Source organism: Helianthus annuus, chromosome 3 (genome assembly GCF_002127325.2).
Source record: "Helianthus annuus cultivar XRQ/B chromosome 3, HanXRQr2.0-SUNRISE, whole genome shotgun sequence".
Classification (NCBI taxonomy): Eukaryota; Viridiplantae; Streptophyta; class Magnoliopsida; order Asterales; family Asteraceae; genus Helianthus; species Helianthus annuus.
In genome coordinates, this window is record NC_035435.2 from 94,100,913 (window position 1) to 94,113,422 (window position 12,510).

The 12,510-nt window shown below is 36.5% G+C and overlaps 2 protein-coding genes across 6 annotated transcripts; both read left to right on the top strand.

The window, feature by feature from the left end:
• The first annotated feature begins 2,597 nt into the window (after positions 1-2,597).
• LOC110929604 lies at positions 2,598-11,534 on the top strand. 5 transcript variants are annotated; one of them, XM_035987487.1, is made up of 14 exons: positions 2,598-2,741; positions 3,703-3,792; positions 5,473-5,717; positions 7,187-7,384; positions 7,459-7,596; positions 8,910-9,160; positions 9,236-9,413; positions 9,492-9,626; positions 10,013-10,248; positions 10,328-10,552; positions 10,653-10,745; positions 10,827-10,931; positions 11,020-11,295; positions 11,379-11,534. In XM_035987487.1, exons 7-14 carry the CDS (start codon positions 9,263-9,265, stop codon positions 11,478-11,480), a joined length of 1,323 nt encoding a protein of 440 aa, XP_035843380.1. In that variant the 5' UTR covers positions 2,598-2,741; positions 3,703-3,792; positions 5,473-5,717; positions 7,187-7,384; positions 7,459-7,596; positions 8,910-9,160; positions 9,236-9,262; the 3' UTR covers positions 11,481-11,534. The 5 variants fall into 5 exon arrangements, with proteins under 5 accessions (XP_035843380.1, XP_035843379.1, XP_035843382.1 ...); XM_035987486.1 differs by having other exon boundaries at positions 7,462-7,596; XM_035987489.1 differs by having other exon boundaries at positions 5,491-5,717; positions 7,462-7,596.
• Positions 7,336-9,208, top strand: LOC118490447. Its single transcript, XM_035988094.1, has 4 exons — positions 7,336-7,384; positions 7,462-7,596; positions 8,910-9,160; positions 9,203-9,208. Exons 1-4 carry the CDS (start codon positions 7,336-7,338, stop codon positions 9,206-9,208), a joined length of 441 nt encoding a protein of 146 aa, XP_035843987.1.
• Positions 11,535-12,510: the final 976 nt, after the last annotated feature.

Below are 12,510 nucleotides of genomic sequence, written 5' to 3' on the forward strand. Positions count from 1 at the left end.
TATAAGCCACTGTGTTTGATAATAATGTACCACTAGAATATCATTTTAACCAACATTGATTGTGGTTGACCAAGTTTATCTTAATTGGTTACCATTGACTAATCCACCACCAATGATTCTAATCGACTACCATTAATCCTAATTGACCATAATGGGACATCCATGACCTTGAATTTAGTACTTTTGGTTCTGGTACCGAATTTATCCCTACATGTTATGTAACATAGATTAATGAGTTGATTGCCATTTTAGTCCCTGTGGTTTGGGCCATTTTGCCAGTTTAGTTCAAAGGTTTCATTTTTAACATCTGGATCCAAAAAGGTTTCGTTGTTGCCATTTTGGTCCAACTGACTTAACCCCATCCAATGAACTCTGTTACTCAGGGGGCAATTTTGTCATTTCCTTTTTAATTTATTTAAAACAATCAAACAAATTTAACAAAAACCCTCAACTCAGCCTCATCTTCCACTAAATCTTCTTCCCTGTGATACCCTCCAAACCCAGGTCACATAGATTTTTCGGTCACCCATTTCGTTGTATTACAAGACAAACCACCACCATCCACAACCGTTGGCCCACCGAAAAAACTAGAAGATGTAGATGTTGATGGTTGCTCAGATCCAACAATAAGAACCCACCCCACACCGCCACCACCACCCACTCCAACCGCCGCCTGAAACCATCGCCCCATCCCCCTTCTAGTGAAACCCCTTTTCATCGACGAGCCAAATCCTGTTGAATATCTTACATCCAACACATCGTCTTCCTCAGGTTGGATGAAAAAACCCATCATTCTTATCATTCTTGATGAAAAACCATCACTGCTTACCACTTTGGGAACTCCGACGAACCCTTTCGGCGTCCGATCTGACACCATCTCATAACACCACCGTTCACCCATCGTTAACCACCATCTCATAACACCACCATTCACCAACATCTTAGACCACCGTTGAACGGTTCACCTAAATCAAAATCAAACCCAAATTCAAACCAAATATCAAAATCAGACCCAAAATCAAACCACCGATGCTCTTGGATTCCCTTAGTCGTCGGAAAACAATCAGAGCCTTAGGGTTCTTAGTTTGTTACCACTGGCTAGATCGTTTCTCGAAACTCACAGAACAACCCCAGTCGCTGAAAAAAGCACAGTGCAAACTCACTGGAACCCTAAGTTTATTGCCGGAAACACGAACCACCGTCAACGGTGGTGGTGGAACCCTAGCCGTAGGTGTTTAACCCAATCGGCCCATAGAATCTGTTGCAACCTACAAGTATCAAAGCCAATCGGAGCTGGAGATGGGTGGCAGTGTGTGGCATAGTGACCAGGCGGTGGTGGAGAGGGAGGCGGTGGTGGAGAGGGAATCCGGAGGTGGAGGTGAGTGTATCAGGGATAGCTTTGTATGTATATAATCATATGTTATATATTATAACAAAGAAATGGTTTTAACAATCATAAAAATAAAGTGAAATTTTAAAAAAAATATGAAATGACAAAATTACCCCCTGAGTAACAGAGTTCATTGGATGGGGTTAAGTTAGTTGGACCAAAATGGCAACGACGAAACCTTTTTGGATCCAGATGTTAAAAATGAAACCTTTGGACTAAACTGGCAAAATGACCCAAACCACATGGACTAAAATGGCAATTAACTCTAGATTAATAGTCTAAAACCATTGTTTTGTGCTCATATAGACATTCGTTGTGGCCAGTGACACATAGAGGAGCACAAACTGGGTAATTTTAATAACCAGTTTCGGTTTCACGTTTTAAGGGTTGGAACGGGTTCTAGTTCCGGTTATTTAACCAAAAAACTATACCCAATGTGCACGGTTCCGGGTAGGGTTCACTTTCGGTTCTTAAGAAACCGAGTATTAAAATAACCTATTTTTGGGTTTTCCTATACCTTATTTCCGAGTTTTTAGTACTCTATTTCCAGGTTTAGTAATACTCTATTGCGTTTGATTCAATCGTAATGCAACTATAGGATAGATTGAGTTCAATCAGATACTTCAAAACGTGCGTTTCCATATCGTTAACACATCACATAATGCTTGGATTAATCCATTCAATATTTGCGAGGTACCCGTGCCGCAAAGCACGCGGGTCTTATTACTAGTTATAACATATAGTAGAAGGATGGAAACTAAAATAGTATTGTTACTAACACAATCGTTGTTTATAAATTATATGTATAGTGATATATTAGAATCTTTTTATATAATACCCACGATACAAAATAAAAGAAAAATGAATACATATATTTGATATTTAGAATAAGATTAATCTTTGGACTCAAAAAGTAATTTACCCTAATAATAATAATAATAATAATAATAATAATAATAATAATAATAATAATAATAATAATAATAATAATAATAATAATAATAATATGACGCGTGGTGTGACCGCCCCCAAATAGTAATATAAACACTATTTATTTGATTTGGTTTATTAATAGATAGAGATGAGTAAAAAAGTTTATTTAAATTTTAATACTTATCTTTTTAACTGGGATACAGGTTATTAAAGAGATTAGGCGGCAATTAGAATTAAAAGCTTTTGTTTTCCCTCTTTCTGATTAAAACCGCTATGAAACCGCATTTCTCAACCTAGTTCAGTGATCCAGGGGAAATTAGAACTTGACGAACTTGTTCATTCGCTGGAAGGAGTCAACTGCCAGTGATCGAAGGGTTACCATTGGTTCAATCGCAACCTCAACCACCTTCAATTTTAGGTCAGTAAATTGTAAAAGATAGATGATTATGTTCTATTTAAATATGTTCAAAGAAACAATCTTGCTGAATTCGGCCATGTAGATTTTTAAAAGAGCTGTACACAATTGTTGTGTTCATTATGAGTAGATAAGTTCATACATATACATATTCTTTTGGTTTACATCAGGTCCAATTGTCATGCCAAAACAAGGCTGAATCGCCCTTTCCAATCACACTTGATGTATTTATTGAGATCCAAATTAACTTTCCCAAACTCCTTGTTAACTGCTGTGGTATAGTCTAAACCCCGTCATTGCTGCTCGGAATAAGGGGTGCAAACGAGTTGAGTCGAGCCGAGTCCGAGCTCAACCAGGCTCGAGCTCGGCTCGATTCGAGCTTTATTTCTAATTAAACTTGAGCTCAACTCGAAGGTAATTTTGAAGCTCGAAATCAGCTTATGCTAGACTCGTTTAGTATTTATTAATTAATTTATATTAATTATAACTATTATTATACATATAATTTAGTTATTTTTTTCTATTTATATAAATGGTAATTATTATTATATAAATATATGTTTAATATAAAATATATAAATAGAAAGCTCGTTTAGGCTCGCGAGCCGGCTCGAGCTCGATAAGCAAAGCTCGGGCTCGTTTACTAAACAATCTACTTTTAGGCTCGAGCTCGAGCTCGTTTAAGCTCGGCTCGTTCGAACTTTTTTTCAAGCCGAGCTCGAGTAGCTCAGCTCGTTTGCACCCCTACTCGGAATCACATTAGTGCAGGCAATGTTACCGTCGCCTTAACTACTAGGGCCCAAAGTTGGGAGCCGAAGGCCTTGATACGCCACCACCAGTTCGAGATCAGGCCCATATTCAGTTCCTTGATGTTGATACCTAATATGCGCAGCCCTCGTTTCTTCTTCGAACCTTATAATATTATATACTAAATATTGTTATTGTATTGTATGTTTTTGAATAGACAGTATGGGTAGGCGCAAACAACTACATATCACTTCTACGGACAACAGTAAAATGCAAGATTATCCATCAAATTCTCATGATGCACAAGGTACTAATGCAAATTATCCGAATTCTTTGATGTAGAGGGGGCATTCTTGACCCAAAGCCTTCCAAGTGGGTCAGTTTGGGTTGCTTTTAAAATTATGTGAGTTGGTTTGGCTAAGATATTTTAATTAAATGGGTCACAATGGGTCACTTGAAATTCCATCTTGTTATTTTCGGGTCAAAGCGGGTCGACAACATTAAAGAAATGGGTCGATGTGGGTTAGTGTCTTAAATAAATGGGGCAGGTTTCGGATCGGAGTGGGTTCAGTTCAAATTGAGTTTCTGGCCGAGACGGTTTCGGCACGACGTAGGTTTTGGATTGGAACGGGGTCGGTTCGGGTCGGGTTTCGGGCCGACACGAGTTTCTGCATGGGACGGGTTTCGGATCACAACGGGTTTTGGGCCGACACGAGTTTTCGCACGAGACGAGTTTCGGGTCGGGACGAGTTTCGAACGTTTCGACGCGAACCATTTTCGACGCGAACCATTTCGACCCGTACCCCTAATACATGCAGACCTGTATAAGCGTTATTACAACTGAAACTGATTCACATCTCAGTATTCTATGAGTAACGACTGAAATTGTTATACACTGAATCTAATTAATGACTGAAAAGTTAAATTTTGTTGTCGTTGATCGAAATGATAACAGACAAAATTTAAGTCTGAATTGAGTACATAGTGAATTCAGTTTGTTTCGATTAGTTTCTGTTGATTTTAGTGAAATAAGTTTCAGTGATTGTGAATTCAGTTGATTGTTTCGATTAGTTTTAGTTTTTTTTTTTTTAAGAACAAAATCAGAACATCGATATTAGATCTGTTTCTTGTATGTTTAAATTGGCTGAAAGAATATTTTGAATCGAAATCAGATCAGTTTGATGATTAAGATCTGAGTTTGGTTCAAAGAAGGAACTAAATCAAAGAAAATCTAGTTATACACGCATATCACGGCTTATTTTAGTTATGAATCTGAGTCGTGTTGTTGCTGTTATTTACAAAGTTAATCTGGATTTGATTTGGGTTCACTACTCGACATATTATATTGGATTTTACGAGTTTACTGCTGATCTATCAGCAACTGACTTTTCAATGTTAATGGCGTCTGCGACAGCTAACTCGATTTCTGCAGTCGGGTTTTCGAACGTAGAAAAAGACTGATCTAGTTTGATAGTTGCAGCTTGCGTCTGTGATTAGAAAACAAAAAAAGAATTCACGGCTGAATCTGAAATAAACGGGTGAAAAGATTAGTGATTAGGATCGATACAAGTGTTTGCAGCCGGTTATCATTTAGAGTGAAAGGGAGTTATGCGGGACTGTATCTCACAGAAACTTTTTGAAGGTTACCAACCCGGACCCGTTTTAACCCGACAAAATTGCCCCTTGATGTACAATCACTTTAAAAAAATCATTTTTTTAACCAACCCGAAACCCGTTCCGACCCGAACCCGTTCCGACCCGAACCCGTTCCGACCCGAACCCGTTCCAACCCGAACCTGTTTGACCCGAACCCATTTCGACCCGAACCAAAACAACCCTTTTTTTAATTGACCCGTTTGGACACGAACCCGTTTCGACCCGAACCTGTTTTGACCCATGACCCGACCCGACCGATCCGTTTGCCAGTTCTACTTTGATGTATTGTTTTTTTTCTTCTTCTCATTGGTTAGTTTTTGACTTTGACTAGGTAATGTGTACATGGAAGCTAGACCAGCGAGGATTCAGGAGAACAAAAAAAGACTACGAGAATTAGGAGTTAAAAACGTTGTGGACTCTATGACAAGTTTGGTAGACAGTAACAAAATGAAGAAAAAAACAGTGAAAAGGAACACTCGTGCGGGGGATGTAGATTATATTCCAAATCCAGATCCAGGTGATGATTCTGAGGAAGATAACCAACAAGTTGGTAGAAGTATTGTAGAATCCAAAAAGGTAATATGATTATTCAAACTTTGTTTATTTTATTTTGAGTAAATTGCTAAAATCGTCCCCGACGTTTATTCACATTTGCTAGATTCATCCAAAAAAGGTTTTTTTCTCATAGGAACCACTAAGGTTTCAAAAAAGTTACTAAATTCATCCAAAATGACTAACACCCTAACAAAACTAACTTGATAGAGGGGTAATTTAGTCATTGTCTTAATATATAATTTACCCTTTTTTAAGAGTTATATCTTGCCCCCCACCCTTTTATAAACAAAACCCTAAAACCCAATTTTTGAAGCTACGACCTCACGATGTATCCGTTTACAACGAAGATAAAAATGATTAACTAGACTTGCCTCCTCATCTAGTCTTCTCCAAATCATAGACATATCCATTACTGACTTGGAGCATATAGGACAGGAGAATCTGTTGAAAAAAAAAGAATTAAATTTTAGTAAAAATGCAAAAAGATAAATACATGAACCAAAGAATCATATAAATACTTACTTATTATGGCTTATCATCTCGTTACAACATTGAGAGCGCATTGTGTGTCCACATTTCATGACAGTAGTGTCTTTCTATGAGTCGAATAGGTACTGAAAATGCAGTGGTGGATACATTATAACTTCGAATGTTCGTTCAAAACGCAATGAGTGGTTACGACTTACAAATAAATGTAAAACTTATACATCGTTGTTCATTTGTGTTCGTTCAATTATGTCAATAGAAATTCTTTGAAACAACGATGTATCCTTTTACAACAACGCACGATGCGACAGTGGTGTGTTAAACACCTGCATTACAGCTGATCATAAGTTGTTTCAAGACCTGTTTGTTTGACCCATATCAGCTGGCCTGTAACTAACATACCTGTAATCTATCTAGCTGGCCTTCAACTAACAGACCTGTAAGTTGTTTCAAGACCTGTTTGTTTGACCCATATAGATGATTGATGAAAATATATAATGCACACCCAAATAGATGATTGAAAAATATTTATTCGTTGTTGAAAAGATTGAAGTTGGTGCTAGCAAGTCCTTTGGATGTGCAATCTTATTAACACCATAAAACTAAAAAAATCACAATGTCTAGCTAGCACATTGCCTTCTGCTTGAAATCAACAATCGAAGGATTGATTTAATTTAAGTCCACTGATTTGATATAAGTTTTGATTTGATTCAAGTCCACTAACAATAGCTTTAATAGCTTTGATGTTTTCGCTGCATTTTCCATTAAGGGTAAATTAAATATATTAAGACAATGACTAAATTAACCCTCTATCAAGTTAGTTTTGTTAGGGTGTTAGTCTTTTTGGATGGATTTAGCAACTTTTTTGAAACCTCAGTGGTTCCTATGAGAAAAAAACCTTTTTTAGATGGATCTAGCAAATGTGAACAAACGTCAGGGATTTTAGCAATTTACTCTTTTATTTTATATAGACATGTGATCTAATGAAAATAAATTTGTTTTAGCGACACCATTCACAATACATTCCACCAATGTCCATGAGTAGAGCTGCTAATCTAACGAAACTAGGTCGGGTGCTTGCTCCAAATGTCTCCCAAAAGGTTCCGTCTACTTCAAATGCAACAAAACCGAATAAAGAAGAGCAAAGAGAAGGATGATTCTTGTTGATGAGGATGATGATGAGGACGTGGAAATATTCCAAGGTATTATTTTGTTAATCTTAAAGTTTATTCAGTTAAAAGTACCTTTATATTGATTTACTCTTCTATGCTTTAAGAAGGTAATAAAGTGGATAAGGAAGTAGATGGTGTTGATGAAGATGATGAGCATGGAGACATGGCAGATCATAACTTTTCTGAAGATGAAAACAATGATCAAGAACAATTGCATGGCCCTGAAAAAGATAAAGCAACAGGTTCTGATTAAACTTACTATACATGTGTATGTATTATATTTAGGATACTTGTATTTCTTATTTTTAACAGCCAAACACAACTTTTATTCCACACCACGTCAAAAGAATTACAACAGTACCCATTAGCAAGATGCTAACAAGGCACCAGCACCCAGCATGACCCATAAAACCACCCTTGACTCACCAGTACATTGATATTATACTACCCCCATCCCATCTCCTTAGAGTAATGAGAAACGTAAGCTACTTTGTCTTTAAGCGGTTGAAACAGGCACAAGAACCGGACCTTTAGCGCATCTCCCTAGGTCCAATTGTCATACCAAAACAAGGCTGAATCGCCCTTTCCAATCACACTTGATGTATTTATTGAGATCCAAATTAACTTTCCCAAGCTCCTTGTTAACTGCTGTGGTATAGTCTAAACCCCGTCATTGCTGCTCGGAATTAGGGGTGCAAACGAGTCGAGCCGATCCCGAGCTCAACCAGGCTCGAGCTCGAGCTCGTTTAACATATGAAAGCTCGAGCTCGGCTCGATTCGGGCTTTGTTTCTAATTAAACTCGAGTTCGACTCGATAATTTTTCAAGCTCGAACTTGGCTCGTGCTAGACTCGTTTAGTATTTATTAAATAATTTATATTAATTAATAATTATTATACATATAATTTAGTTATTTTTTTTCTATTTATATAAATGGTAATTATTATTATATAAATATATGTTTAATATAAAATATATAAACAGAAAGCTCATTTAGGCTCGCGAGCCGGCTCGAGCTCGGTAAGCAAAGCTCGGGCTCGGACTCGTTTACTAAACGAGCTTCTTTTTAGACTCGGGCTCAAGCTCGTTAAAGTTTGGCTTGTTCGAGCTTTTTTTCAAGCCGAGCTCGAGTAGCTCGGCTCGTTTGCACCCCTACTCGGAATCATTTAAATGCAGCCAATGTTACCTCGCCTTAACTACTAAGGCCAAAAGTTGGGAGCCGAAGGCCTTGATACGCCACCACCGGTTGGAGATTAGACCCATATTCAGTTCCTTGATGTTGATACCTGATATGCGCAGCCCTCGTTTCTTCTTCGAACGCACTTTGTTTCTTGCATGTTATTATAATATTATATACTAAATATTGTTATTGTATTGTATGTTTTTGAATAGACAATATGGGTAGGCGCAAACAACTACATATCACTTCTACCGACATCAGTAAAATACAAGATTATCCAGCAAATTCTGATGCACAAGGAACTAATGCAAATTATCCGAATTCTCTGATGTATTTTTTTTTCTCTTCTCATTGGTTAGTTTTTGACTTTGACTAGGTAATGTGTACATGGAAGCTAGACTAGCGAGGATTCAGGAGAACCAAAAAAGACTACGAGAATTAGGAGTTAAAAACGTTGTGGACTCTATGACAAGTTTGGTAGACAGTAACAAAATGAAGAAAAAACCAGTGAAACGGAACACTCGTGCGGGGGATGTAGATTATATTCCAGATCCAGGTGAAGATTCAGGTGATGATTGTGAGGAAGATAACCAACAAGTTGGTAGAAGTATTGTAGTACCCAAAAAGGTAATATGATTATTCAAACTTTGTTTATTTTATTTTATATAGAAATGACATCTAATGAAAATAAATATGTTTTAGCGACACCATTCATAATATATTCCACCAATGTCCATGAGTAGAACTGCTAATCTAACGAAACTACGTCGGGTGCTTGCTCCAAATGTCTCCCAAAAGGTTCTGTCTACTTCAAATGCAACAAAACCGAATAAAGAAGTAGCAAAGAGAAGGATGATTGATGACGAGGAAATATTTCAAGGTATTATTTTGTTAATCATAAAGTTTATTCAATTAAAAGTACCTTTTATATTGATATACTCTTCTATGCTTTAAGAAGGTAATAAAGTGGATATGGAAGTAGATGGTGCTGATGAAGATGATGAGCATGGAATCATGGCAGATCCCAACTATTCTGAAGATGAAAACAATAATCAAGAACAATTGCATGGCCCTGGAAAAGATAAAGCAACAGGTTCTGATTAAACTTATTAACAAAATTATGTTCTCTTTCAATAGTACATATAAGTTTCTTCGAACATCTAATGGTATATGCATTCCACCGATGGTCCTAGTAAAACATAAAGCAAAATTATTCCACTTCCACGCATCATCTCCCAAACTCATCTTCACTTGTTTATCTTCACTTGCTTTAGAACTTGGTGTCCAATTGTTAGTACAAAAGCTCACTATGTTGCCTACACCAACAATATCTTGCAATTTGCAAAAATATTGACCTTTTACTTCAGCGACTCGTTATCTATATATAACTAAATTACCATTATTATTGTGACTTCGTGAAGATGATAATACACATAGACTATGTTTTTTATAGGTCTTATTTTATGGAAACTTGTTTAGGTGCTCCCAAAAAGGTTAGAGGTCATACCCAAAAGGCCGAAATATGGAAAATGAATACTACTGAAAGAATAGATGTCACATTTAACGACCATGGACAACCAGTGGGGGAAGAAGGCAAAGTACTTGTTCAGTATCTTGGGACACTTGTGAGGATGGCTGATCATGTATCAATTGAGTATTCTGACTGGAGAAAAGTTCCTATGAAAAATAAAGAGGATATGTATTCGCTTGTTAAGGTATGTCTTTTATCAAACATGATATGCATCCATTCATTAAGGTAAGAGGTATACACTAACATATTGCAACTTTTTGTAGTCCAAATTTGCTATTCATCCAGTTGAAACAAGTGAGATTAAAGAATGGATATTCCAAAACATGGGGAAAAAATGGAGAACGTGGAAAGGTGTATTAAAGTCACGTGGATATGATCCAAGCCTTACTATTGACGAAATTGTGACGCAACAAACTAATAATGACAATAGAGTGAATCCAACTCAATTTAAAGAACTTGTTACTCGTTGGTTCACTCCGAAATTTCAGGTAACAATGATATGTAAATTTGATTTCTTATGCAATATATATAATTTTGAAACTAGATGAAAGAAATCCTATCATGTGTTAAAATTACCATTTACTATAGACTACATGCGCTGCAAAAAGATTGAGTCGCTCAAAGATGAAGGAGCCTCATGTAACCGGGACAAAGTCGTTTGCTAGACTTGCTCATGAAGTGGTATTATTCTAGTTATTTTGACATATTATTGTAAAATTTAGTTTTTCATTTCTGTTACTAATCATTAAGCAAAAATTATAGGCAACGAAGAATGATGGTGTATACCCGACCCGAGGAGAAATGTATATAACAACTCGCACTCGTAAAGATGGAAGTTTTGTTGATGATAAAGCAGCTAATGTTGTGGTAATGTATTTTTATGCGTTAAAATATTTTTACATATCATGTGCGTGTTCACTTTTTTATAAGCTTACCTATATTATTATGTATTTAGGCTTCACTAAAAGCTATTGCAAGTGACTCTGCAAGCAAACATATAGATCCGCATGATTTTACAAATGATGAATACTCAAAAGTTAAAGGCCCGGAGAAAAGAGGGTATGTTCGATTAGTTGGAAGAATGCCAGCCACAAAAAGTAAAGGTGATTCTTCGACTAATTCACATACTATTCATCAGCTTCAGAGTGTTGTGAACGTTATGATGAACATTATCCAAGAACGTATCCCCGATGCAAACTTGCCTACAGTTCTTAGCAATATGAACATACAGGTACTTACATACATGTACTACTATGTGGTCTTTTACATATATATATCTTTGTATTAGCATTTATTCTCATTAAAATTTTTTAGGTCCCCCGCGTCGGTTCTTCGGCTCCTAGCAACTCTTTACCTAGTAACGAATTATCATCTTCAAGAAGTGACGATATTGATGACAGAGCTGAAAACATGTGAAGCCTTGGAGGAATAGAGATAACAAGATTAATGGATTGCTTGGCACTAAGTTTTTTTAGGGTATGATTCGTATCGAAAGAACATTTTGACTTCTTTTGTAGACATTAATTTGTTTTCTAACACTTATAGTATGATTTGGATCGAACTTTTAGTTGAAGTTATGACATTATTATTTTGCTACATGTTTTCATTTTTATTTCTATATTATATCGTAAATAAATAACAGCTAAATTAATGAAATTAATATGATAAATGTTTATAGTGGCATTTTATTTTCGTGGCAAAAATTATGTGTCACTAAAAGTAGTATAGATATATTACTAGGATTAGTTTTACTGGCATAAAAATTGTGCCACAAAAAGTTTGTTTTTTTATATTGTGGCTAAAAGAAAAGTGCCACTAATAACTAAAAGAATTATAGAGGCACACTAAAAAGTGCCACTAAAGCCTTTTAGTGGCACTGCTTCTAGTGACACTTTTTTTGTGTGCCACTCATTCCTTAAGGGGTCTTTGGTGGCACTTTTATGGATTTTTGTGGCACTTTTTGTGTGTCACAAATGACAGTTTTTTTGTAGTGTAATAGACGCGTCGGTAATTAAATTACAGACGCATAGGAAAAAGAATCGCCTAAAACGGACCCCAGGATCGAAACTTATGAGCATTTGAAGTTTATACTGCGAAATTCGGAGCTAGTCAGGAAATGCAGGACTCAAACCTGCACCTGCTGGAAAACAGGCTCCCCCGCGGCACGCGAACGAGAGGAAGATGTCTGTCGCGTGGCGCAACAGACTTAAATCTGAATTTTCATTTTATTTTTTGATGATTTGATGCTAGAACTTGTTTATGCATATTTTAACAACGTCAAAACTAACATTTTAAGTGGTTTTGATACTAGGTGATGTTGGAATCATATCGGATGGCGATCAAGCACGTTTTCATGAACCGAACACAAATTTTGAAGCTTCCGCGCTTATCTAATCTTGTTGAAAACAATGTTTATGTAGTAAATATTTAATTTGTCGTTTGGAAT